The sequence below is a fragment of the Phalacrocorax carbo genome, chromosome 1 (genome assembly GCF_963921805.1).
Source record: "Phalacrocorax carbo chromosome 1, bPhaCar2.1, whole genome shotgun sequence".
Lineage (NCBI taxonomy): Eukaryota > Metazoa > Chordata > Aves > Suliformes > Phalacrocoracidae > Phalacrocorax > Phalacrocorax carbo.
The window spans coordinates 2,526,989-2,551,163 of record NC_087513.1 but is presented as its reverse complement, the minus strand read 5'-3'; the positions used below and the strand labels follow the sequence as shown (position 1 = coordinate 2,551,163).

The 24,175-nt window shown below is 46.9% G+C and overlaps 1 protein-coding gene across 1 annotated transcript in view; it reads left to right on the top strand.

Moving 5' to 3' along the window:
- Window positions 1–24,175, top strand: part of EXOC4 (exocyst complex component 4) — a 420,816-nt gene that overhangs the window by 355,379 nt on the left and 41,262 nt on the right. Inside the window, exon 14 of the mRNA XM_064442315.1 lies at window positions 4,487–4,665. Coding sequence (XP_064298385.1) covers window positions 4,487–4,665 — 179 coding nt within the window. The remainder of the gene's footprint in view (window positions 1–4,486; window positions 4,666–24,175) is intronic.

The window sequence follows — 24,175 nt, the reverse complement described above, 5'->3', positions numbered from 1 at the left end:
TCCAGGCAGTTTAGCTCAATAGGTTGTTTAATTTTATTAACAGCTCATGCCTTTAAAACATTGCCATTGCTCTTGGCCGCTGGAGGAGAGGAGGGGGAAGCTGGTCTGCCTGCAGAAGACTTCTCTGGGGGACACTGGTCCCTCTCCATCCCTGCTGGTGCCATGGCAAGGACGCACTATGCATCCTCTACAGTATCCATGAGATCTAAAGCTGATGCCTTGCTGGTCACTGTCTTGGAAAGTGGGAAAAAAAAATAGATGGTTTAACAAAGGGAAACAAAATGAGGTGCTCAGTTAATCTGCGGATTAAGCTAGCGCAGCTGGCCTGCTCTGACAAAGCGGAGATTTAAGAGTGAACCCTATTGCAGTTCGCACAAATCCCGTGGGAATCGAGACTAAAGGGCGACAAAGCGGTGTGGCACCAGCATCCGATACCGGTATAAGGAAGAGTGAGCTCGCACAAAGAAACAGCTGGACAGTGAAGAAAGGCACTTGAATTTGCTCACTTTGCAGTGTAGCTGATATGCAGTATTAATCTCCGCCTTGAGCGTGGCTATATGCACAGCTGAATTAATCACAGGAGAGTGGAGCATTGCCTTTTGTTACAGTTCTGTAAACACTGTTATGAACCGCTTGGGTATGAGGTTTTCTCGTTTTCTAAAATATATCATCTCCGTGGCTGGAAAGTTCCAACTTTGGGTGCTCACCAGAAGTTGCAGGATCTTTTTATTGTTCTCAGACGCTTTGGCAAAGTCCGAAGCAAACTTTGTGGGTAAGGTAGGATGGGTTTTGAATTTTCAAGATCATGCTAATTCAAACCAAGGGTACCCACTGAACCATCAGAAACTCGTAAATTAAATGCAGAAGGTGGCTGCAGATCTCTGTATGTGCTGGCTCTGTCTTAGATACCCACAGATACAAATGTGGTAAGTGTTGGCTGAGAAACTGTTTGGGAATCTGAGGGCTGAAGACGTTATTTTAATGCAGGTATTCAAAAGAGCAGGTTGTATGTTCGGGTAATTTGGTTTTTTATATTCTTCCCATTAAGTGCTTAACCTTGCAAATTTAATGGAGACGAAGAAAGGCATGGAGTGAATATTCTGTCAAGCAGGCATCCAGAACACTAGCGAAAATTTGCTTCGGGGAAACGTTTGCCAACAGCAGGTTTAAATGGAAATTACAGGAATCCACCAGAACTCTCTAAAGTTACCTTCCTAAAGGAAGTTACTTGTGGAAGGTCGTCTCTATCATCGGTTTCAGTTTGTGCAAAAGAGTGACCTGGGGTTTCTGCACTCAAGGATATGTATTTAAGAAAACAATTAAATGCATTTGCTGTCCTTTTGATACCAAATTCTGTTGTTTTAGACTGAATGGCAGAATCGCATTGATTCCGACAACATTTTAGCGTACAGCTTCCCATAGAAGACCTTATTTGTATTCCTCCCAGGAGCAAAAATAGGAAGTACACCATGCTTTGTATTATATAGATTTTTCCCAGCCTGACTGACAGCACTGTATTATTCATGCACAGGCTATCCATCGAAAGCGGTGCCAAAACTGTTTTTCTTTGCATGTGGGAAGGCAGAAGAGATGTCCCTCCGATAAAACTGAATTTGTAATCGTGGTGTGGGCAGCGGCGTGGTAGCGACGCCTCATTTAACATCGCTCAAATTGTGGTTCCCAAAGAAGTGCTTTTTCTATGGCATTTTATATTGGAAAGCCATGTTAACAGAGGTGGAAATTCACCAAATGTTCTTATTTTTCTGAGTGATTATCATAGAATCATACAACCTCAGAATCATTTAGGTTGGAAAAGATCTTTAAGATCTTTGAGTCCAACCGCAAACCTAACGCTGCCAGGAGTGACGCGGTTGCCAGTGGGATTTGTTAGTCTAAGTCAACAGGAGTGGTTTGGTTGGAAGGGAGAAAGCATATCTGTGAAAAATCTTCTGCTCCACAGGAACAGATGAGGATATCTGAGTGTTTGTAGGTGGGTAGAGCTAAGTGAGAAGTCAATAACGTGTTTTACTTGAAAAAATGACGGCGCTTTACCCAGAAAAAATTGGTCTAGCCCAGCTATGAGCTTGTCCACCCGGTTCAGCCTTGTATTCACCTCTGAAAGCCCATTTGGACTTTGGGTGAGTTGCTCAGTGGTCCTCACTCCTCAAAGCTTTGTAGCCTCTTATGACTAAGAAATGCCCAGTCAGGGAGGCTTGTTAAGGACTTTCCTGAAATTGAGAAAGGGTTTAATGTATTTCCAGTAGGCAGAGGGGATCAAAATTAACCCGGTCTTACCGAGAGGCTGAACAGCTGAATTACCACTGCTGTAGTCCACTGGAGTTGGAGATGTTCCTCTGTCTCGGTCCTCAGACACAGCCCACAGACAAGGATTCCTCCCAAACCCTAGTGCGCGAGATACAGCCTAAGGCAGCCTATTTTTTATTGTCAAGCAGAAGAAAATCCTCGAAGAGATTTTTTTAATGAAGGCTATTTTTATTTTTTGCCTTTAATGAATTCAGTTGAGCAATCTAAAACCGTTTCAGGGTGGTTGTTTTGGTTTTTTTTCTTTTCCTAAAGTGACAGTGAAGTCCCACAAATCTAGGGAGATGCTGGCAATAAAACTGCTTAGATAGTATATAAAATGCCACTGATGGGATTATTTTGCTGCAGCTCGTTGCAGCTATTATGCTCTGCAGCATGATTCCTCATTGTAAGTTCATGAAAGAGCTAATGACAGGAAGTGGAGATTTGCAAAGTTGAATGAAAGTGGAATGCAAATTCATAACCAAAAGAGCAACTGATGATGGGAGGAGTGCACTGAGGACCACGGTAAATGTGCTGTCACTTAGAGTCTTTCAATGACATGCACTTGGTTTAAGCCAGGAGCTATTGTAATTAGATGTAGGAACCGTGTCCTGATTTTCTCCATCCTGATGGTAGATGAAAAGTCATGCCAGCATCTCCTCCTTCACATGCAAAAGCAATGAAAATATTTGCTATACAAATACTTCTGGGACATAACCAAACATCCTCTTCGTGGAGGCAAGCTAAATCTGAATGCAAAAAGATGGAAAGTGATGGTGGAGTGAGCCGTTACACACCTTGAAAGAACTTTATTCAGCTTTTGGGGGGCTAAACACGTTTGTCCTGGTCATCATTTTTCACCAGGTGCTATCTCTGTGCGAGTAAAATAATGCGCAGGCTGATACTCAAATCATTTGTTTGTCACTTTGTCATGATAAGCCATCAGGTTTCACAGGATATTTCTTTAGACAGATCATAGAATCACAGAATGCCCTGAGTTGGAAGGGACCCATAAGGACCATCGAGTCCAACTCCTGTCCCTGCACAGGACACCCCAAATTCACACCAGGGCTCTGAGGGCCTTGGCCAAGTGCTTCTGGAATATCGCCAGCCTTGGTGCCGTGATGCCTCCCTGGGGAGCCTGTGCCAGGGCTCCACCACCCTCTGGGGGAAGGACCTTCTCCTAATGCCCAGCCTAACCCTCCCCTGGCACATCTCCCTGCCATTCCCTCGGGGCCTGGCGTTGGTCACCAGAGAGCAGAGACCAGCCCTGCCCCTCCTCCTCCCCTTGGGAGGGAGCTGCAGAGCGCCATGAGGCTGCCCTCGGCCTCCTCTGCTCCAGCTGAACAAACCCAGGGACTCCAGCCGCTCCTCGTACGGTTTCCCCTCTAAACCCCTCACCAACTCCGTGGCCCTTCTCTGGACACTCTCCAGTAGCTTTATACCCTTCGTGTCCTGTGGCGCCCAACGCTGCCCACAGCACTCGGGGTGAGGCCGCCCCAGCGCGGGGCAGAGCGGGACAATCCCCCCCCTCGCCCGGCTGCGATGCAGGGCTCGGTGCCCCCCAGGGCACGGCTGGCCCTCGGGGCTGCCAGGGCACGCTGGTGGCTCGTGTTCAACCTGCCGTCGGCCAGAGCCCCCAGGTCCCTGCAGAGCTGCTCCCCAGCCCCTCGTGCCCCCGTCTGTCTGTGCAGCCAGGGCTGCCGCGCCCCAGGGGCAAGATCCAGCACTTGACCTTGTTAAACTTCACATGGTTGTGTGAAACAAAAGTGAGTCAGGGATTGGAAGAGCTGATTGACAAGGAAGGATTAAAAGTATTGCATGTGCGTTATTTATACATACCCCAGGGAGACACGGAAAGCACCTGCATGTCTCAGCAAGGTGCAAATGCTGGGTGGGGAGAAGAGGTGTGGGAGCTGATTGGGATGAAGTTTGTAACTATGAGGAACAAGGTGAAGTTCAGAGATTGTAAATGCAGGGAGGACAGAAAAAAAAACCTTCCCTGTGATAGAGGCATCATCCCTGTAACGGGACTTCAATAACTCCACCAGACAACGTTCCTGAGACCCCGCGCTGGAGCAGTTCTGCATTGGCTGGTTTGACTTTCTCCACGGTGTAACTGATGTCTCCCCGTTGCTGTCCTGCGCTGTATTTCTGAGGGTGACTTTGGTTTGCATTTCAGGGCTGCTTTCGGCAAAGAGTCAGAAGTTCTCATTGGCAACCTGGGAGATAAACTCATCCCTCAGCAGGAGATCCTGCGGGACGTCAGCGACCTGAAGGCCTTGGCCAACATGCACGAGAGCCTGGAGTGGTTGGCGGGTCGCACCAAGGCAGCCTTCTCCAACCTCTCAGCCACCCAGAGTAAGTAGCTCCCATGCCTTTGTCCTAGAAGTGGAAACCAGCATAAATACGGGATTTTAGCGGGAGCGGGCATCTTCTGTTCTTGATTTCAAAGCGGGTTTATGTCAGAGGGAAGTAGAAAGCAAAGCCGTTCCATCGCTTTCTCCCTAGTGAATGCTGTGGTATGACATCTGCTCAGACCATGGTGGGCACCACGTGAGAGTGCCAGGAACATCCCTTCTAGCATAAGCTCTGACAGGCCTCTCAGCCCTTGAGCTTTTCAGCAGTCCCTGCTAATGACATTGCACAGGAGCAGGTATCAGTGCCGAGACACGTTTCATTTTCTTTTAAGCATCACTAGATCGCTGAATATTTAAAAATATATGTGTATTATAAATTCAGTGGAGAAACTGAACAGCTTTTAATGAGGGGTGCTCTAACTGCATGTCACTGGGGCACTGATGCTCAGCCTGCAAAGGCAGAAGCAACCCCTGGTGAACCAAGGTGCCAGGAGGGCAGAGACGGGAGCCTGGAGACATCGTTTCTGCTCCTGGCTGTCAAGGATCGCCCGCACTACCTTTGTGGGATCGTTTCACTTCTCTGTGCTTCAGCTTTCGCTCCTTCCCCTGCAGAATAGTGGGGTTTTTTTCTGTCTGGAAAGTGCTTAGTGTTTCTTCTCGTCTTATCGCAGTCATTGGTGTTGTGTGCACGGGGTCACGTTCAGAGGAGGGTTGTGGCTGTGCCCCAGAATTAGAGCTCGGCTTAAACGGACCTCAGCTCTGCTGTTTTCCACCGATGCCTTTGCACTATTATGAAGAGGAGTCACCTATAGCTCAGCTAACAGGGGGTTAAGCTTTTCCTAGGACCAGGGGTTTGGGTCTCACCTGCCTACTGAGACATTCCCAATAGCCACCCTGTGTCACAGGTTGACCCAGGGGAGGTGGCCATGCATTTGTTAGAGCCCTTCGTATTGCCCTAGATGCCTGAAATAAAATACTGCGTGTTTCACAAATATTGAACATCCCCTGTTGTCTAGGGCTTATATTAAATGCAGCTGTCTCAGGTGTGGAGGGAGGCATCTACACTGTGCTCTAGATGAGGAGCAGAGGCCAAGAAAAGCGTTGCATAAAAAAAATCCACCCAGCTTGGTGGGATCCCAGGGCACGTGGGGATGGAGTGAGGATACATGGCATTTCTGCAGCTTGTCATGCAAATACGGAGCGGAGTTCTGGGAGCGGGGACTCACAGAGGAGCAGGGCTGTGGGCAGGCAGATCTTCGGAGCTCTCGTGGGAATTTGATATTGAAAATCGCCTCAGCCTTATTTTCTGAGAAGTGGTGGAAATTTGCTGGTGCTAAATAAAGTCATAATGGTATATATCTGTTAAAATAATTGCCTCTGGACAGCAGAGCATCTCTGGTTGACTGACAGTCCTTCCTATAGCTTATAACTCTGCTCTAGAGCAGGACCTTTAAACTCCTTACTGCAGCTGTCCGCAATCAGTTTGTTGGGATCCAGAAAGATAAAGATTATACAATCAGCTAACAATTAAAGACCCAAAATACTACAGGTAGCTTTAATGTTCCTGTAACCCATACTTTGAGTTCTCAGTACCTGAGTGACAAGAAGAATTGCCGTGCTCTCACTGGGTGTACTTTAGAAGATTATTTTAAAAAAAAAAAAAAAACAGGAAAACAAAAACCCAATGGAAAATGCTGTAGAAGTTCAATAGCCAAATATTTATTCACAGAACTTTAGGTACTGGGAGAGTTCTTGGGGCTGAGGAGCTGTGCTCTGACAGTCAAAGTTGTTAAAAATAAAAACATCAATTATAATTTCAGTTCTACCTGAAACTCAATTTTTTAAATAAATCAATATTTTCCAAACGTAAAAGGGCACGAGCGTGACTTTCAGGCGTCTGAGAGGATGTTACGCGCAGCAGTGAATAAACATAAAAGTACAAAGTGTAATATTTCACTTGGCAGCGTCCTCCTGACAATAAAAATTCATCTTCCTTTGTAATAACTTTATACCAATGCACTAAAATGTCTGTAGACAAATGCCAGGAGTATCTGAAACAAGAGGAAGAACGAAGAGTGTTAGAAAATGATAGAGGCTGTTGACCTCATGGTTATAAATGAAACCTGGTGGAGTATATCTCATAAATGGAACATCAATAGAGCTGACTGCAATCTATATGAGAGAAGTAAAAAGCGATGCCGTGGGGCAGAGGTGGTGGTATAAGTCAGATGTATTTACAAATCCAGCAAGCTACGGTGATATACAGGGGAGAGCAATTCTTTTGGGGAAGAATAGGAAGAATAAACAACAGAGGAAAAATGAGATGAGATGTCTTTTTCCATCCCACCTGGACAGGGGGAGGAGAGCAATGCAAATGTGCTCGGACTGAGCTGAGAGGAGGAAAAATTAAAACTACCTATTGTTTCAAAGATTCATACAATGTTAATGCCGTAACGCTCAACTGTCACATGAGTTATTTTGTTCTTTTCTGTCGCGGTTTGATCATCTGAATTTCTGAGCATCTCGTTGCTGGAAGCCACAGCATGTTAATGAGCATCAGGGGGAGGGAGGGAGGAAGGGAAATAACTGACCGAAAGTAAAGCTAAATAAAGGGGATTTCTGCCACCCACTGAAGCTCACCAAATTCAGATTCAGATCGCCATAAGGGCAGCCAGCTTTGACGTTTCAGCATCGGTAAATTTGACTTCAAGACAGGCCCATGTGAGACTCAAGCATTCCAGTTCAATGCAACGGAATCCGTGGTTCGTCATACGCAGGTCAACAGGCCGTTAGTCACCCAGCTCGCTTTTTGGGTGGCTGGCTTTGGGCAGATGACAGTTGTTATATGCCTTTGAGCAACTTGTCTTCTGCTTTGGTTTTCTCCTTGGGCTAGATGCTACGCTGAAGTGCCCATGATTGAACAAGAGCATTAATCTCATTAACTGGTAGCAGAGGTGGGGCTTTAACTTCCGTCTTACCACATGGCTTCAAGCTGCGTCAGGGGAGGTTTACATTGGAGGTTAGGGAAAATGTCTTCCCTGCAAGAGTGGTCAGGCCCTGGCACAGGCTGCCCAGAGAGGTGGGGGAGTCACCATCCCTTGGGGGGTTCAAACACCGTGCAGACGTGGCACTTGGGGCCCTGGTTTAGGAGGCCTGGGGGTGTTGGGTTGATGGTTGGCCTTGATGATCCTAGAGGTCTTTTCCAACCTTAATGATTCTATGATTCTATATTGGGTCAATGCATGATGAGAACACACATCCAGGTCTTTGATCATTTCTCTTTTCTGTCCCAGCAACTTGAGATGAAATCTCCGTTCCACTCAGGCCATCATCAAAGCGCTTAGCGAGCGATTGGGACCAGAATTTTTGGTGCAATGCCAGAAATACCGTAATCGCCAACAAGTCCATGACATGGTGATGGTGGCCCTGTATTCCTTCCCTGTAGAAAGTCAGCAGCTTTTCCAGCAAAGCTTCCTTGGCCGCAGATGAGCAGCTTACAGGCATAGCTATAAATATTCAGAAACCACGAGGTGGAGTTGGGCAGGTATGGACATGTTTTGGGAAGTCCTAAAAAAGGTGCTACCTGTTGGTGGCTTTTTAGTTAGGCTGTCAAAAGGCCCCTTCCTGGAGATAAAAATACAATAACGTTTTGCTGTGGATGTGCCACAATTATCACTCATTGCTAATAGTGTGTTTTATCATGCTGGGCAGTCTCCGCATTCTTCATTATTTAGTGTTTGCTAAGCTGATGGCTCTTCCATAGCTCTTCCCTTATCTGCACTCCTTCAGAAATGGATTTTATATTTTCTGAACCAGTCAGATATGACAAAGTCATTTTCTTTTGCTCTTGTCTTTTGAGGGAGTACAAACTTCTTTTCTACAATAACCATTTAAGGATTAAAGTTGCTGGAAGCAGATGAATTAACTGAGGAAGTCAAGTAAATTTTAAAAAGGTTTTATATGAAAATGGAAGTAGGGGTTCCTCTCCTCTTCCTCTCCTGCTTCTCTGCCTTGTCATATGCAGATATAACATACGCTCCTCCTTTTCCCTTGCCAGAGCTTCAGCCTTCTGAAGCCCTCTAAATATTTTACAAAGAAGAAATTATTACGCACAATGAAGGAGTTGGGACAATCTTTACATTTTTAAGATGGTTGCATGCTGTGTGTAGGTAGGAAGATGAAAGATTGTCCATGAGCTTATTGAGTTGCAGCTACCCTTTTAAATTCATCCAGCTGTTGGCATCTCATGGCTTCAGATCGTTGTAGTCAGCAGCTAATGACTGACTGGCTTAAACGTTGAGTTTGAAATTACTTTCTTATGGAGCTCACATAAAACAGGATTGACTTTCTCTCCTAGATGGCTTATTGGAAGTAAAGTTTTTGCATGTGTATCCTGTGTCCACGTATGTTTGTAGATCAGTAGATACTCTTGCATCCTCCCGAAGGTTTGCTCGATGTATCATGTTCACTTTTTGTGTGTGCTTTCTCTTTCTTGTCCTTACTGAAGAATAATACCATTTTAGTACCTTATCAGTTTTATCTAGAAGAACAGGATTCTGGTGCTAGTCTCAAGAAAGACACCTCCTCTCCTGTCATTACCTTCTCCACCAAAAAAAAAAAAGTCGTCTCTTTTGGAATGGATGCTGAGGCTGAATATTTAGTCAAAGTAAGGAGGTGCATCAAGGAGCTCCCCAAGAGGAAGCACTGGGTCAGGAGGATATTGAAATCAAGTCAGAAGTGGAAAAAAACTGAGTGGTTTTATTGTGGGCTGTTTGTTGACTTTATGTAGCAGCCCAGGTCCTGGATTCACACAGTCGGGTGAGGATCTTGCTCTGTATTTGAAAATTACACACATACATGCACCCTTACCCTTTTTCTTGGAGAAAAGCTCCAAAAGCGTGAAGGACTCAAAACATACTGTATTTTAAAACCGGACCTAAATCAGTGATTTGACTGTTGTCAAAGCTCTTGACTTTCAATACCAGCTCCTCCCTGTCTCCTGGTGTCCCTTGGAAGTTGGCACTGGAGCAAAGATTCCTTAAAAAGCAAAGATTCAAAGTCTTCGACGCAAACCTGGCTTCAAGAAGACATCAGGCTGACCCTGTTTCTGCAGTGGCAGAACCTAGAAGGTGAACTCTCAGTAACTGAGGAAAAATTATGAGTACATATTTGGAATTAACCTCTGCAGCTCAACCCTGCCTCCCTACGGGAGAAGCACCCCAGTATTACAGGAGATGCTTGGGAGACATTCTCCAAGGGCTCACTCCATCACCGGGACTGCCACGCCCTGAGGGCATCTTAACCCTGCTGCTGGCAGCAAAGCTGTACCGCAGCAAAGCAAATAGGATGAAGCTGTTTCTCCGCTACCTGCTTGTCACCTCACAGACATGAATTGCAATTGCTCGCTGGCAGAGCTGGGTCTCCACTCCGGCGATTTGCATTAAACGTGGAGCTAATTAGTGTGTTTGGTTAAGCCAGCTGCATGCAGGTTTAATGAGGAATGTGGAAACGCCACGCTCCCTTTCCAAGGCGGGGGCTTGCACAGACAGCTGGGAGAATGTGGCCTTCCAGCTCTCCCTCCCCATTTCACACGGGCCGTATTTGGGGGGTTGGAGAGACCCAGCTGCAGGCAGGACATCGCCTGCCCCCTCCGACTGTGCCCGCCTGCCCCCACCTCTGCCATCAGTCCCACCGTGACAGCCATAAGCAGGGTGTTTCAGTGATGTCAATATGTCACTGTGACGCAGGTGCCAACATGTCGATTGGGAGATAAATCCCTCTTGTTCTTCCCAAGGAAGTCCTTTCCCATTGGCTTCTTATCTCTTGGTTTTTTCACCCGTCCAAGCAATTGAAATCATACCTTGCTCCATACAGAAAAGCCAGCATGGAGCTTGTTACTGTCACAGCCTTTATCTGGGGACGCAACAGTTTTCCTGTAGCACACTCTAATTCCCACTGCCACATTGCGCTGTAATCCTGTGGTTTCAAATTAGAGGCCTCAATCTCACGTGGGGTTGTGAACCAGACGGATTTAAATGCAGAAGCACTGAGAAGTAAAACCACAATGAGGGCGCCGATGATAAAGCTTAGGAGTCATTGGCTTCACCTGTTCGTGGTGCAAAAAGAACGTGGCTCTTCCCTGGCAGCTGGGTCTGGTTAGGGATGCCGTCAAGGTGCAGTTTGGGCTGTTAGTGTGTTTTTATGGCGTTACAATACAAGGAGATTTATTTAGGGGCATTGCAAGGTGTGCAAGGACAGAGTTTGGCCCTTCTGAAGTATCTAAAAGGGCATTCAACCTCTTAACTTCTTTATCCAGGATGCTTCCAAAGTCTATTTTCCAAGGTTATTTGCTCCTGTTCAGGGGTGCTTTCACCCCAAAATCAAAGGGCAACGTGTGGAAGACACCTCCACCACTTCTGCAGAGGGGCAGCACTTCACCAGACTAGTTCAGGTGAGCTACGACTTCGTTCAAAAGCAGGGGAGAGAAAAAAAGGTTTGTGCTACAGCTTTTTCCCAAATCCTGCGGCTTTCTATCACTGGCAGTCTCGTATTAATGATAATACTGAGCATTTGCATCGCATTTTCCAGCCACAGATCTCAAAATGCTTTAAAAAGGTTAGTGAAGGCCATTACAGGATCAAGACTATCTTGGACCACTTTGCACCCAGAGGGTCAGCCTCCCCTTTTGCCTGGCTCTGTATGTCTCCTCGGACTGAAATAGGCTTTGATGGCTAATAGAAAGCATCCTGCAACACTCGAGAAAGCGATGCCTTTTAAAATTGATGGCGGAGCCCCTTTATACCACTCTGCCACAGTAAAGGAGCTATAATTTACAGTCACTTTAAGGCCTCTTTCTGGTGACAGAGTGGTGTAAAGGGGCCTCACTACAAATGAAAATCAGGCCTGATGCGGTGGTAAAATTGATGCCTTTCATTTCGTAGTCAGGCCACACAGCGGTGGTGAACTCAGACGGGTCTTTGTGTTTAACCCCGGTGTTTCTAATGAACTGAATTCAGCTCTTAAATGGGGCTATATTTCTCTCAAGTTGGAGCTTATTTTTTTTCTGTCACTGAACTTGTAACGTGTCTTGCCGTATTGATTGCTCATGGGGAACTTTTTTGTAGAGATCTATTAATAGAGAACCTTATTTAAAAGCCAGATTAAAGATGATCAACACGTGCCTGTCCTCGCACAGGAGAAGGACTTAGTGAATGCTGTTGCTTTATTATTGCAATAAAATTTTCCAAAACAGAAAAAAGCTGCCGTTTTTTTCCAAATGCAAAACATTGGCCATTAACTTAAAAACAAATCTTGCTGCTTGTATTATTTGATGAGTATCTGTTGCCCCAATAGGACTTAGTCTAAATGACAGCTTTCCATTTTAACTTCTTAAGCGGTTTCATTTTCCAATGCTTTGCTTTTCTGTTCCACAAACTGAACAGTTGGTGCCCTTCTGCAAACGCTCAAAACATGATCAGATCACCTTCTCAGGTGCTCTGAACCTTCATAATACGATGATCCGTAATACCTTCTTCCATCTCGCAGCTGTGTACACCTTGTCTGAATGGAGATCCGGTGTCCTGGGTGATCCCTTTCCACCTCTGCCTTGCAGGCTGTTTGATCAGGATCGTTTTAACTCACTTTGTGTCTACAGGGTGTTTTACAGAAGAACGCAAGTTCATCCTGTCCGTGCCCTGAGCTGACCACAAGTTGGGATGGTGGTTGGACTTGATGATCCTAGAGGTCTTTTACAACCTTAATGATTCTGTGATTCTAAGATGAAAGAAGAAGGTCTTCTTGGGCATCTTACCCGCATCGCTGTGTCTCATATCCACACAGCTCCCTATTGTCAATCCCACAGCGCAGCCTGTTCCTGTACTGATGACTCTGGGATGCTGCGGAGATGACCAAGGTGTCATCTCCTTGCTGCTACAAAACCATCATTATCCACAGCATGCTTGCGCCTGGTATTTAATCAAGAAATGAGATAGCTGCCTCGAGCCATGGGTTTCTCCAGGTGGGACTCCCCTTGAGCAAAGACATGGGAGCTTTGCCATCCTCAGCCACAGTAAAATGTGGACCTATCAAGTCCAGACCAAACCATCTGTGATCACCTGCTGATGAATCTCCATTTGTAGTTTTAATACAAGCTACAAATGTACCTACACTTACATAAAGCTACTACAAACAGGTTGGAGACTCGTAACTAATGTTTAGGTCTTGCGTTCAGCAGATCTGTCATGTCACTTGGAGTTACTCCATACCGAACGGTAAAAGCCTAATGTGGGAAGCAGTGTCAGAGTGCAGAGGCCTTTCAGAAGACAGTTCAGCCAGTTCACTGACAATACCAAGCTGGGAGGAGCAGCTGGTACACCAGTAGGCTGTGCTGCCATCCAGTGAGACCTGGCCAGGCTGGAGAGCTGGACCCAGGGGAACCTCATGGGATTCAACAAGAGCAAGTGCCAGGTCCTGCCCCTGGGGAGGAACAGCCCCCCGCACCAGCACAGGCTGGGGGGGACCTGCTGGAGGGCGGCTCTGCTGAGAAGGCCCTGGGGGTGCTGGGGGGCAGCGAGGTGACACTGAGCCAGCACCGGGCCCCTGGGGACAAGGGGGCCAGCGGTGTCCTGGGGTGCATGAAAAGGAGTGTGGGCAGCAGGGCGAGGGAGGTTCTCCTCCCCCTCTGCTCTGCCCCAGTGAGGCCACACCTGCAGGGCTGCGGCCAGTTCTGGGCCCCCCAGTTCAAGAAGGGCAGGGAACTGCTGGAGCAAGGCCAGCGCAGAGCTGCCAAGGGGATCAGGGGCTGGAGCATCTCCCTGGGGAGGAAAGGCTGAGAGACCTGGGCTTGTTCAGCCTGGAGAAGAGAAGGCTGAGGGGGGATCTCATCAGTGCTTATAAATACCCGAAGGATGGGTGTCAGGGGGATGGGGCCGGGCTCTTTTCAGCGGTGCCCAACGCCAGGCCAAGGGGCCACGGGCACAAGCTGGAACACGGGAAGTTCCCCCTGAACATGAGGCCAAACCCCTTTGCTGTGCGGGTGCCAGAGCAGGGGCACAGGCTGCCCAGAGAGGCTGTGGGGTCCCTTCCCTGGAGACATTCACCCCCTGCCTGGACGCGGCCCTGTGCCCCCGCTCTGGGGGTGCCTGGTCAAGCAGGGGGTGGGACGGGGTGAGCTCCAGAGGTCCCTGCCAGCCCCCACCAGTCTGGGATGCTGTGATTTGGAGAGGAAGTACTAAGTACCCATCAGTATCCTGACTTAGAGCATTTATGAGTCTTTTATCAATGACTCCATCATCAACACTATGGATGTGTATTCTCCCAAAGAGCCTCTGAGTGAATGGATTGACTTAACATATCAAAACGGGATTATTTTTTTTCCCCTCCAAGTGCCAATTGAGCAAAATAATGTTGGATCCGAATGCAAAGCTGTGTCTGTTGGTCTCTTAACACCAACTGAAGGTGACTGAGAGCTGAGCAGAGCATTTCAGGCAGCAGACAAGAGTCCAGCTGGTACCATCTCAGCTGAGATGGCTTTTGGAAGACTGAAACTATGGAAAATTTATTTGGGACAGCAAGACTAACCTTCAATACCAGCAGGGAACTGCCAACCTCCTGAAAACAAAATGGCTGTTTGAGTAAACCTGAGCATTGAGAGATTCTTTTGGTTTGTTTTATAACTTTGGTGATAAAACTTCAGTGATAAAACTTCATGGCTTAAATATGGGTCTGCTTTGCTGGATCTCAGGGAATGAAACCATGCAGTCATCAGCCAACTAAAATCTCTTGTTTTCTTGTCAAAGTGGTCTCCTAGTACCTTCCAGCGCCTTTTTTTCCCCTTAAATGTCTGCAGTGAAGCTGTTCTTATGGATTAGCGGTTGCAGCTTTCCCCAGCCTCGATGCTTTGCATCAAATATTTAATGGTTAGAAAATGAGACGATGTTTTTCTGACCTGGATGCTCAGCATTTATGGTTCTTTCTCTCACACAATAGGCACACCACCGTGATGCAGTCCCAGTATTGATCTGGTGCCGTGGGGTCAGCACTTAGCTTACCATCATGATTACACTAATTACTCTTGTTCCATCTTTCTTTCCTCCCACCCACCAGCCTTAAACGCAGGGGATTGTCATGTAAATAAGTGACCTAATTAGCAGTGCTTTCAAACCATTTTACAGTGAAGGATCCCTCATGAGTAATACCAGCAAATCAAGGTTTTTGTGGAAATAACTCCAAAGAGCCTGCTGTCCACTCCAATTGGTTCAGTGCATTAGGATCTGCTTATCTCTTCTGAAGAAAATGACTCATTGGTGTCAAAGATTAATAGCACTAAGTCCACCTGCTTCTCCTTGGCTTGTTAGAGGTGACAGCCTACTATAGCCTGGAAGGGGCAAAATCATTTTCAGAACTAGGTGACTGGACTCAAAAATGTGGTCAATCGTTGACATCACCAGTGAGTCACTTTGTCACGGTGCGTGGCCTTTAGGATCATTCTGATGTAACCAGCGTTTATATTCGTATGGGGTTTGGGGGAAATGACTCTTAAATAAGCAGGAATTGTGGAGAAGTCAGACTATGAGTCGGATGCAGCTGATGCAAAACGGAACTCATGTTCCTGCTGACGTTAAGGTTATCGTTGTGCTTGTCTCTTTTCCTTTGAGTGGATTCTGTGTCTTTCCCAGGCTATGTTTGAAAACCCTTTGTAGATCCCATGGATGTTCATATTCACACCTTTCTTTACATCCTCCTAGACAAGACTCATTCATTCTTGCTTGTCTTCCAGCACAGACCTCCCTGCTGCTCCTCCTCTTGCTTTGCAAAGCAATCTGTGAAAAACAAACAGCTCAAACACTTCTATCTATAATTGTCAACAGTCAAAAAAAGGATCCTTAAGGTATCTACTTAACTGCATTTATTTTCATTACACTTTCCTCACCTTGTCCCTGCCTCTTGCAAAGAAGGGCAGTTTTGCTCTTGGGCATCAGGACACCAATTGACTTCAGGACTTCCGTTCCATGCTCTTCTAGTGAGTCGAATAGACTGGGAGGTTCAAGGTCCTTTTAGAAACACGTCCCTCTCAGGACATCTTCTACACAGGGAAATTTCGCAAAGATGTTTTGAGGGCTTTTATTGGCAAAGTGCAGCTCAATATCACAGAGGACTCTAAGAAATGAAAAAGTTAAACTTGTGCTTGTGTTTGCAAGGGAAGTTATGTGGAACCTCAGATGGTTTGGAGCATCACCCCCTTTCCTGGCCCAGTTGACCAGTGCCTTAACAAAACATCTTGACCCCTCAGTTTTTAGTTCAAGGCTCAGTTACGCTGCTTCCTGAGTACCCTAATACCAATCACTGATTTTTCTTTTCTAGTTCTGAGGAAGCCTTGGGTGCAGGTTGACGACTCCCTACAGGTTTGGCGGCGTTTTTTGTATTAATCCAAGTGCATGGCCGAAGCTCATCTTCCTTATTCTCTTAGCTGCCAAAAAATTATTCATTTCAATTCACGTAGGCCACATCCTAGAAGCAGCGTGGAGAATCCTCCATGAAGTTGGTTCAAAAATATCTGTTGTTGCCCTCTGCGTCGATTGACATGATGTGAATTTTTCTGTAACTTTCACAAATGCCCAGCATTCCTGCCTGATGCTCGCCAGTGAGTTAATGGCGGAGCCAGCGTGCTCCGAGTCAGATACCATTGAAATGTCATTAATTTGATGGTACGTACATTATGTTTATTCTGAATGCTGTGAGGCATTCTTTATTAACGGCTGAGCTCAAATCATCTCCATCAGCTCTAAGGACACGGTGCCTTGTACGAAGCAGCTGGCCTTGAGGTTTTCTGTTTTCTTTCCACTCATTTTTGCTTGCTCATTCACAAAGGTTGACCGTTTTTAAAAGGTCTTCTCTGCCTATAGAAACCAGTGACAAATGGGTAGAGAAATTAGTTTGGGAGTGAATTTTTGGCTCTGTGTAGATTGATGGAGGTGTCTCCATTGACTTCACTGGAGCTGTGATTTTGCCCTGTCTTTAATCAAAATTAGGTGAAGCACATGGCTAGTTTTGGCTAACTGAGCACAGAGAAGGGTGGGAAACACCAAACAGGCAAAGGTTACTTTCCATAACTCAAAAGCAGACGAATGGGCTTTTACTAGGCTTTCTAAATCAAGTCACGTTTTGCCCTGCCCCTCTAGCTCGGAGACACCTTTTTTTCCCCTCTGATAATCCCTTTCCCGAGGCTGCATATTTGCAAAAAGTAATGGAAAACAAACCACTTTTAGAGGAGTTATTGCCTTTTTAAAAGTGCTAATTTCCTTGTGAAATTTATGCCTGCCAGCAGAGGCAGACGAGGAACTCCGCAGGCAGCTCTAACGAGACAATTCATTAACTAGCGAGTGTACACACGCCATAAAAAACATTAATTCACAAAATGAAAAACTAATAGAGTGTTTAGCCTGTTCTTTATCATCGGTGACAGTCTGTGCTCTCCTCATCATTAGTGTTTACTGAACTGATGGGCACTGCAGCCCAGCCTGCTTATCACCACTCATCGCAAATGAGGTCACGATGCTTCTTTTCAGCACGGCTGCCTTGTCCCCTCTCCCGCACTTGAATTTTAACGTGGAGTGGAGGGCGGAGAGGCACGGAAGGAAGCTCTCAGTGCCAGCCTTCAGTTTTGTCTTGCTTTTCACGGGGTTTGGGCACAAGTTCTCCGTCCTCCTCCATCCTCGTCAGAACCTCAAGGAGATTTGCAAGGGAAAGTCCCTTCCTTAAGGATCTTCCCGTATGATCCTGGTTGCTTCTACTAGAGAATGAGATTCCTTAGTAGGAATTTGCTACGAGTAATATTAATGAGAAGCTCTCCCTGTGCTTGCTTTCTCTTTACTTCTTCTTGTCCTTTAAGTGTTGGCATAACTTTGCCCCTTCAGCACCAGAGAGTGGTTTTGCCATTGATACCAGTAAAAGGTGAGCCGGACCGGTGCTGAGTATTTAGATAATTCCATCCTCCCACCTCTTGTTTGAAAGGTCCTGACCTCTTAAAGGATGTCCTTTCTTGGTATTTGTTTTGTTTTAACAAGAATCCCTGCTCTCCCCTGTGTTTCTCTACCAATCGATACGGTCAGCTGTGTGCTCAGCCCGCATCCGCATGCTAAATGTTGTCCACGTCTCAGAGCTTTGCAGGGGCCAGGGTCAAGGAGGAGGGTTGCAGCCGTTGCATGGGAGACTCGGTGCTTGGCTTAGGTGGGCACTGACTGTCGTTACCTCTCGTCATCGGCCGCCATGTTTGACTGTAGAGACAAGTGTCTGTAGAAGCAAGCATCTGTAGAGACAAGCTCATCTTGGAGTCAAGAGTTAATCTTATCCGTCGTTGTGGAAGTGAAGGTCAGAGCGCTGATGTGCAGGGCCATCGTCCTTGCCAGCTCCATGGGCTGGGGAGCTGCCTTTGGTTTGGAGCCTATGCGAAAAAGACAGCTGACATCAAAAATCAAAGTGTTAGATGCCAGATATGTTGAAGGTTGAACTAGATGACCTTTAAAGGTCCGTTCCAATGCAAGCCATTCTATGATTCTGTGATCTTGGAAGTCTTGGGAAACATCATTACTCTTACTGAGATTTTTTTCTCTATATTTAAAATACATAAAGAGAACAATTTAAGTAAAAAGGAGCAATGCAGCAATATCTGCCTAAATATTTTAGTATTCAGACGTATCTAAGAGGCCCAAAGGTTCACACTTCCAAAAAGGAAAGGGGAGGATGTCAAATCCAAAGTCTAGCTTTGGTTCCTGAGTTCTTTTACCTCTGAAATGAATCTCAAACTTTGGGAGAATCAAAATCCAGTTCCAGATTTTATGGCTCATTCCAGCCCTTTTCTATAAAGCTGCAGCTCTGAGATCCCCAAACAGACCTATTTAGAGGTAGGCGGTGAGTGATCTATGCGTCAGAGCTTCAAATAATACTCCTGCAGCCAGAAACCAGTCCAAGTGGCCATATGGGTTGCATATAGTTGTTGTTCATTATTTCTCGAGCACCACAGGTGTGCAGAGCGCTTTGCAAGAGGATAAAAAGGGAAAGCCCCTGCTCCTCAGAGAGCTTACACTCTAAATTAGATCGAGACGGCATCTCGAGAGCAATAAGAGATCAAAGTGGGAGGAAAGATGTGTGACCACGAAAAGAAAAGCAGCTTGAGAGCAGTGTCCTGGTATTTATTCCCACAGAGAGAAAATCATTTGAGTTTATTTGCTTTGTCTGGTTCTCTTAGGTTATTTAGGCTTTTTAATCTCTGGCAAGTTCTAATGTATCTCCCAGCTCCTGTGGCCAAATGCAGCCATCTCCATAGAGCCACGTGGAGGTGATGCCCCATGCTACTTGGTCACCTTTCGGTGGGGCTGTGGGCATCTCAGGGACGTTCCTGTCACCCCACAAAGCCCTTGCTCACCAGCATCACCACAGCAGCAGCTTTCCATTACTCAGCTCTGGCCCAGATTGACAGACCGTGGCTTAACAGAAAGTGACGTGTTTTGTTAACGGTGACATATTTTAAAAAATACTAGTTTCCTCCTGCTGTTTGGCTTCAGAAGACGGAGGTCTCCTGGCATACGTTTTCCTTCAGAAATCTCATCAAAATAAGTCCTCGATGTTGCATCTAATGTACACGTTGTACTGCTGTACTTGATCTCCTTTAAAAAAACCCCACATAATCACATATCTCATTCTTCCCAACCTCACCCGATGCTTTTTCCTTTAAAAAAAAAAAAAGATAGTCTTCTTTCTTGTTGGTGTTAGAGTAGCGATTTTGTCTCCCAGTGGCGTCATCACCTTGTGATGCTATAAGCTGCAGGAACTGGAGATGTGGAGAGATTAGAGTCAACTTGAACGGCAGTGACGGATAAAAACACATTATCCAGGGTTTGCATGCTGGGAACTAACGCATAAAAAGAGAAAGCAGTGCATGAGATCCCCAGAAATCTCTCCAGCAGAGAGTTAACCCTGGGTCTCTAAAGGCATAGTCCAGTACGTAACCTATAACAGCTTTCCTTTTCCATGTGTGTATTTACAATTATTTTGGAGTTTCCTCTTCTGGAGAGGACGGGAGTAAGAAATTAAAACCTAAAAAGCTGTGAAATGGTCCCTAATGTTATCTGTGGGGCACAGCAAGTGTTTCATACTGCACTCTTCTCCAAATAAGAGGGTATTTTTTCCCCCAAGAGAGTTGTAACTTTTTTATGTGAGCCTTTCCTCTGTAAAGGAAATGTGCGTAGTGGTATGTAAAGCCTGAGCATGTTGGAGGTTTATTTCTCAGGTTCAGGTTGCACCAGACCCAAGGCAGAGCCTGTAACCTTAGACTGATTTTTCTCCTTGCCCTACTAAATCATTCAAATCTGTTTTCGCAGTCGCTCTGCTCAAGCAGGGAGCGGGCAGGACGCGCTATTGTAGACCTTGATTGGTTACAGAGGTTTGTTTACAGGCAACGCGACAGGTTTTGTTTAATATTCCAGAGGTCTGATAATTTACAGCCATCGATTTACAAGGCACAATCTGTCAAGAGGCACCAGCGTCGCGTTGAATTGCAGAACGATTGAAATCATTGGTGTCGACGTGTGTGTTAAATTTATTTTTCTTAGGTTTGCTGGAATGAAACGTTCCTTCACCTTGGAGTGAGATATCTTGGCTGTGCTTACAGCAAGCTAGAAGAAATCCTAAACAAAGCCGTAACTGTTATCTGGCATCACGGGAAGATCACTTAAGACAAATGAAATTTGTCTGTTTAGGCTGCGAGACGATAAAGGCCAATGGAGCAAGACGTTGGCCACCGCTTACCCAACTGTTGGGTATTTTGTTGGCCAGGAGGGCTCATGTTCAGCTTGGTGGAAATGGGCTGTGAAGGAAGAGAAGGGAAAGAAGTGGATGGCTGCTGATCTGCTGGTTTGATTTTCCAGCTTTTCAGTTTGAGATATCTCCCTCTTTAAGCAGAGTGCTCAGAGTGTGCTCTGATGGGTTGAATGTCCATGAAATACAGGGTCACCCTTTGCCCAAAGCACTGGGCAACTCCAAAGCCAGCTCCAAATTAGATTTTTTTATTGAAAGCCCCATAATAATGTAGGCTCTGATTATTTTTTGCTGCTACAGCTCCTTCTGTGGGTCCGTGTTGCGAAGGATGATGGGATAAAACGGTCCTGAGTGAAGCTTAAAAAAACAGGATTGTCTTGTTGGCTGTGAAATGGTCCTTTCTGGATGTCCAAAGAAGGAGAAAGGAAAATTGATGGGCTCTGAAAGGCTTCACTTGATCTCAAAAAGCAAAAGTAAACTTCACTGTCACAGAATCCCAGACTGGTGGGGGCTGGCAGGGACCTCTGGAGCTCACCCCGTCCCACCCCCTGCTTGACCAGGCACCCCCAGAGCGGGGGCACAGGACCGCGTCCAGGCGGGGGGTGAATGTCTCCAGGGAAGGGACCCCACAGCCTCTCTGGGCAGCCTGTGCCCCTGCTCTGGCACCCGCACAGGGAAGGGGTTTGGCCTCATGTTCAGGGGGAACTTCCCGTGTTCCAGCTTGTGCCCGTGGCCCCTTGGCCTGGCGTTGGGCACCGCTGAAAAGAGCCCGGCCCCATCCTCCTGACACCCGCCCTTCAGGTATTTATAAGCATTGATGAGATCCCCCCTCAGCCTTCTCTTCTCCAGGCTGAACAAGCCCAGGTCTCTCAGCCTTTCCTCACAAGGGAGATGCTCCAGCCCCTGATCCCCTTGGCAGCTCTGCGCTGGCCTTGCTCCAGCAGTTCCCTGCCCTTCTTGAACTGGGGGGCCCAGAACTGGACGCAGCCCCCCAGATGTGGCCTCAGTGGGGCAGAGCAGAGGGGGAGGAGAACCTCCCTCGCCCTGCTGCCCACACTCCTTTTCATGCCCCCCAGGACACCGCTGGCCCCCTTGGCCCCAAGGGCCCGGTGCTGGCTCAGGGTCACCTCGCTGCCCCCCAGCACCCCAGGGCCTCTCAGCAGAGCCGCCCTCCAGCAGGTCCCCCCCAGCCTGTGCTGGTGCGGGGGGTTGTTCCTCCCCAGGGGCAGGACCTGGCACTGGCTCTTGTTGAATCCCATGAGGTTCCCCTGGGCCCAGCTCTCCAGCCTGTCCAGGTCTCGCTGGGTGGCAGCACAGCCTCTGGTGTATCAGCTGCTCCTCCCAGCTTGGGATCGTCAGCAAACTGGCTGAGGTTACGCTCTGTCCCTTTGTCCAGGTCACTGATGAATATGTTGACCAGGCCTGGACCCAGCACAGACCCCTGGGGAACACCACTAGTGACAGGCCTCCAGCCAGACTCTGCCCCATTGATCACGACCCTCTGAGCTCTGTTGTTGAGCCAGTTCTCTGTCCACCTCACTGTCCCCTTACCCAACCCACACTTCCTTAGCTTGGCTGTGAGGATGCTGTGGGAGAGAGTGTTAAATGCCTTACTGAAGTAACAGCATCCACTGCTCTCCCTTCATCCACCCAGCCAGTCACGCCATCACAGAAGGCTGTCAGGTTGGTCAAGCATGATCTTCCCTCGGTGAATCCATGTTGACTGTTTCTGATAACCTTCTTGTCCTCTCCATGCCTGGAGATGGCCTCCAGGATGAACTGCTCATCACCTTTCCAGGGATGGAGGTGAGGCTGACTGGCCTAGAGTTTCCCAGGTCCTCCATCTTGCCCTTTTTGAAGATGGGAGTGACATTTGCTGTCCTCCAGTCCTCGGGCACTTCTCCTGTCCTCTACGATCTTTCAAAGATGATGGAGAGTGGCTCAGCAAGAACATCTGCCAACTCCCTCAGCACTTGTGAGTGCATCACTTTGGGACCCATGGATCTGTGAGGATCCAGTTTGCATAGGTGATCTCTGACCCAATCCTCCTCAACCAAGGGGAAGTCCTCCTTTCTCCAGATTTCCTCTCTCACCTCTTAGGGCTGAGATGCCTGAGGGCCAGCCTTAGCAGTAAAGACCAAAGCAAAGAAGGCTCATTGTGTCCTCATTGCGCACGGGAGAAATCGGTATGCGTCCCCCAAGCCAGCACCTGACCCGCTTCCCCACTGTGGGGGCTCTGAACACCCAGAAGGACTTCAGCGCTCTGGCTTTAAATAAGGAGCAGATTGTCCCCATCTCCCTCCTCCTCTTATCTCCACTAACAAATATAATTACAGCTGCACTTAAATTGCTGTAAATGAATTCTGGAGAGTAGAAAAATTGTGCGTGTATCTCTCCACTGCAGAAATTAGCTGACTCTTGCTTTTCGGATGATGGGTCCATCCATCTCCACCGCTAGCTGGAGCAAGCTGGCACGATCAAACCAGAGGCCGCAGCCCTCAGCACTGCTAAAGAGAGATGATTCTTGCAGCAAGTTCGTCTCCAGGAGTGAGGCTGATAGAAACTTCTCAAAATGTAGGATATTTTAATAAAAACAGATTTATTTTTTTCCCCCATAATAAAGGTAAGGTTTCCTGCTTTCTACTGTGACCAAATAAGCACCCCTAGACCTGATCCTGAGCCAAAAGTCCTGCCACCCTCCAGGGAAACAAATGTCACTTGGAGGTCTCACAGCTGAAAGGTGGGTGGCAGCTGGACAAACAGCTCTTCCAAAGCACCTTCTGAGAGTCATCTCTTAACACCGTTATCTGGAAATTAGAGACTACGTAAATAAGCCCAGCACCCCCTCGCTGATAATTTCATTTTCATTGTGGGAGAGACCTCAGAGAGCAGCGAGAGGCTTGGAGAAATGTCGGGGTGTGCTAGGGAAGGGGCATCCTTGCTGTTCCCATTCGCCCTGGGTGGATTGTTGCGCTCATTTCCCTCTTGATTTCTTTTTTACGTTCCAGGCCAGTTAATTATTTTCAGCAGTATTTGCCAGGCTATGAATTTTTCCACCATGTTCCTTGGTTAAAAAAAAACAACTTCATAAATATCACTGTGATTGCAGGAGTTGCTGAAGGAGGCTCGTTCCAGGAGCCGTGTTTTACTTGGCTTCATCCGCGCACGCTTTTTTCTGTTGTAATTCACAGTACATTTAGATGCACAATTAGGCGCTTTGCTGTGTGCAATCTTCTCCTTTTGCTTTGTCGCGCTCCTTTAATTGTACAGTTCTGTCTTGTATGTTTACCTCTGTTTCAATTTGTTTTGCACAAAATGGATCGGGGCTTTTTATCTCCTCATTTTGAATTTTTTTGTTGTTCTTTTCAGACTAGATCTCAAGGTGTATTTAATTTTAGGAGTGAATCCAAAGCGTAGGTTCCTCTTTCAAAGCAGGTCTTTGGCTGTACAAACAGCGGCAAGTGACATTTACTTAATCAGTTGCCATCAAAATGAAAATTTAGTGTCAGCGGTTCCTTGGTGATGTACAAATCCTTTCTGTGCAGAGATGCGTTGGTGCCTGGCTAAGTGCTTGTCGTGTAACGAGCATTAGTGCAAGGAAAGAGAGAAGATGATGTTTCTTGAAGCCAGTGGATAGCATACCTCCGCTATTCAGGTTGATCACAGAACAACTATGAGCTGAGGATGTGAAGCAACCA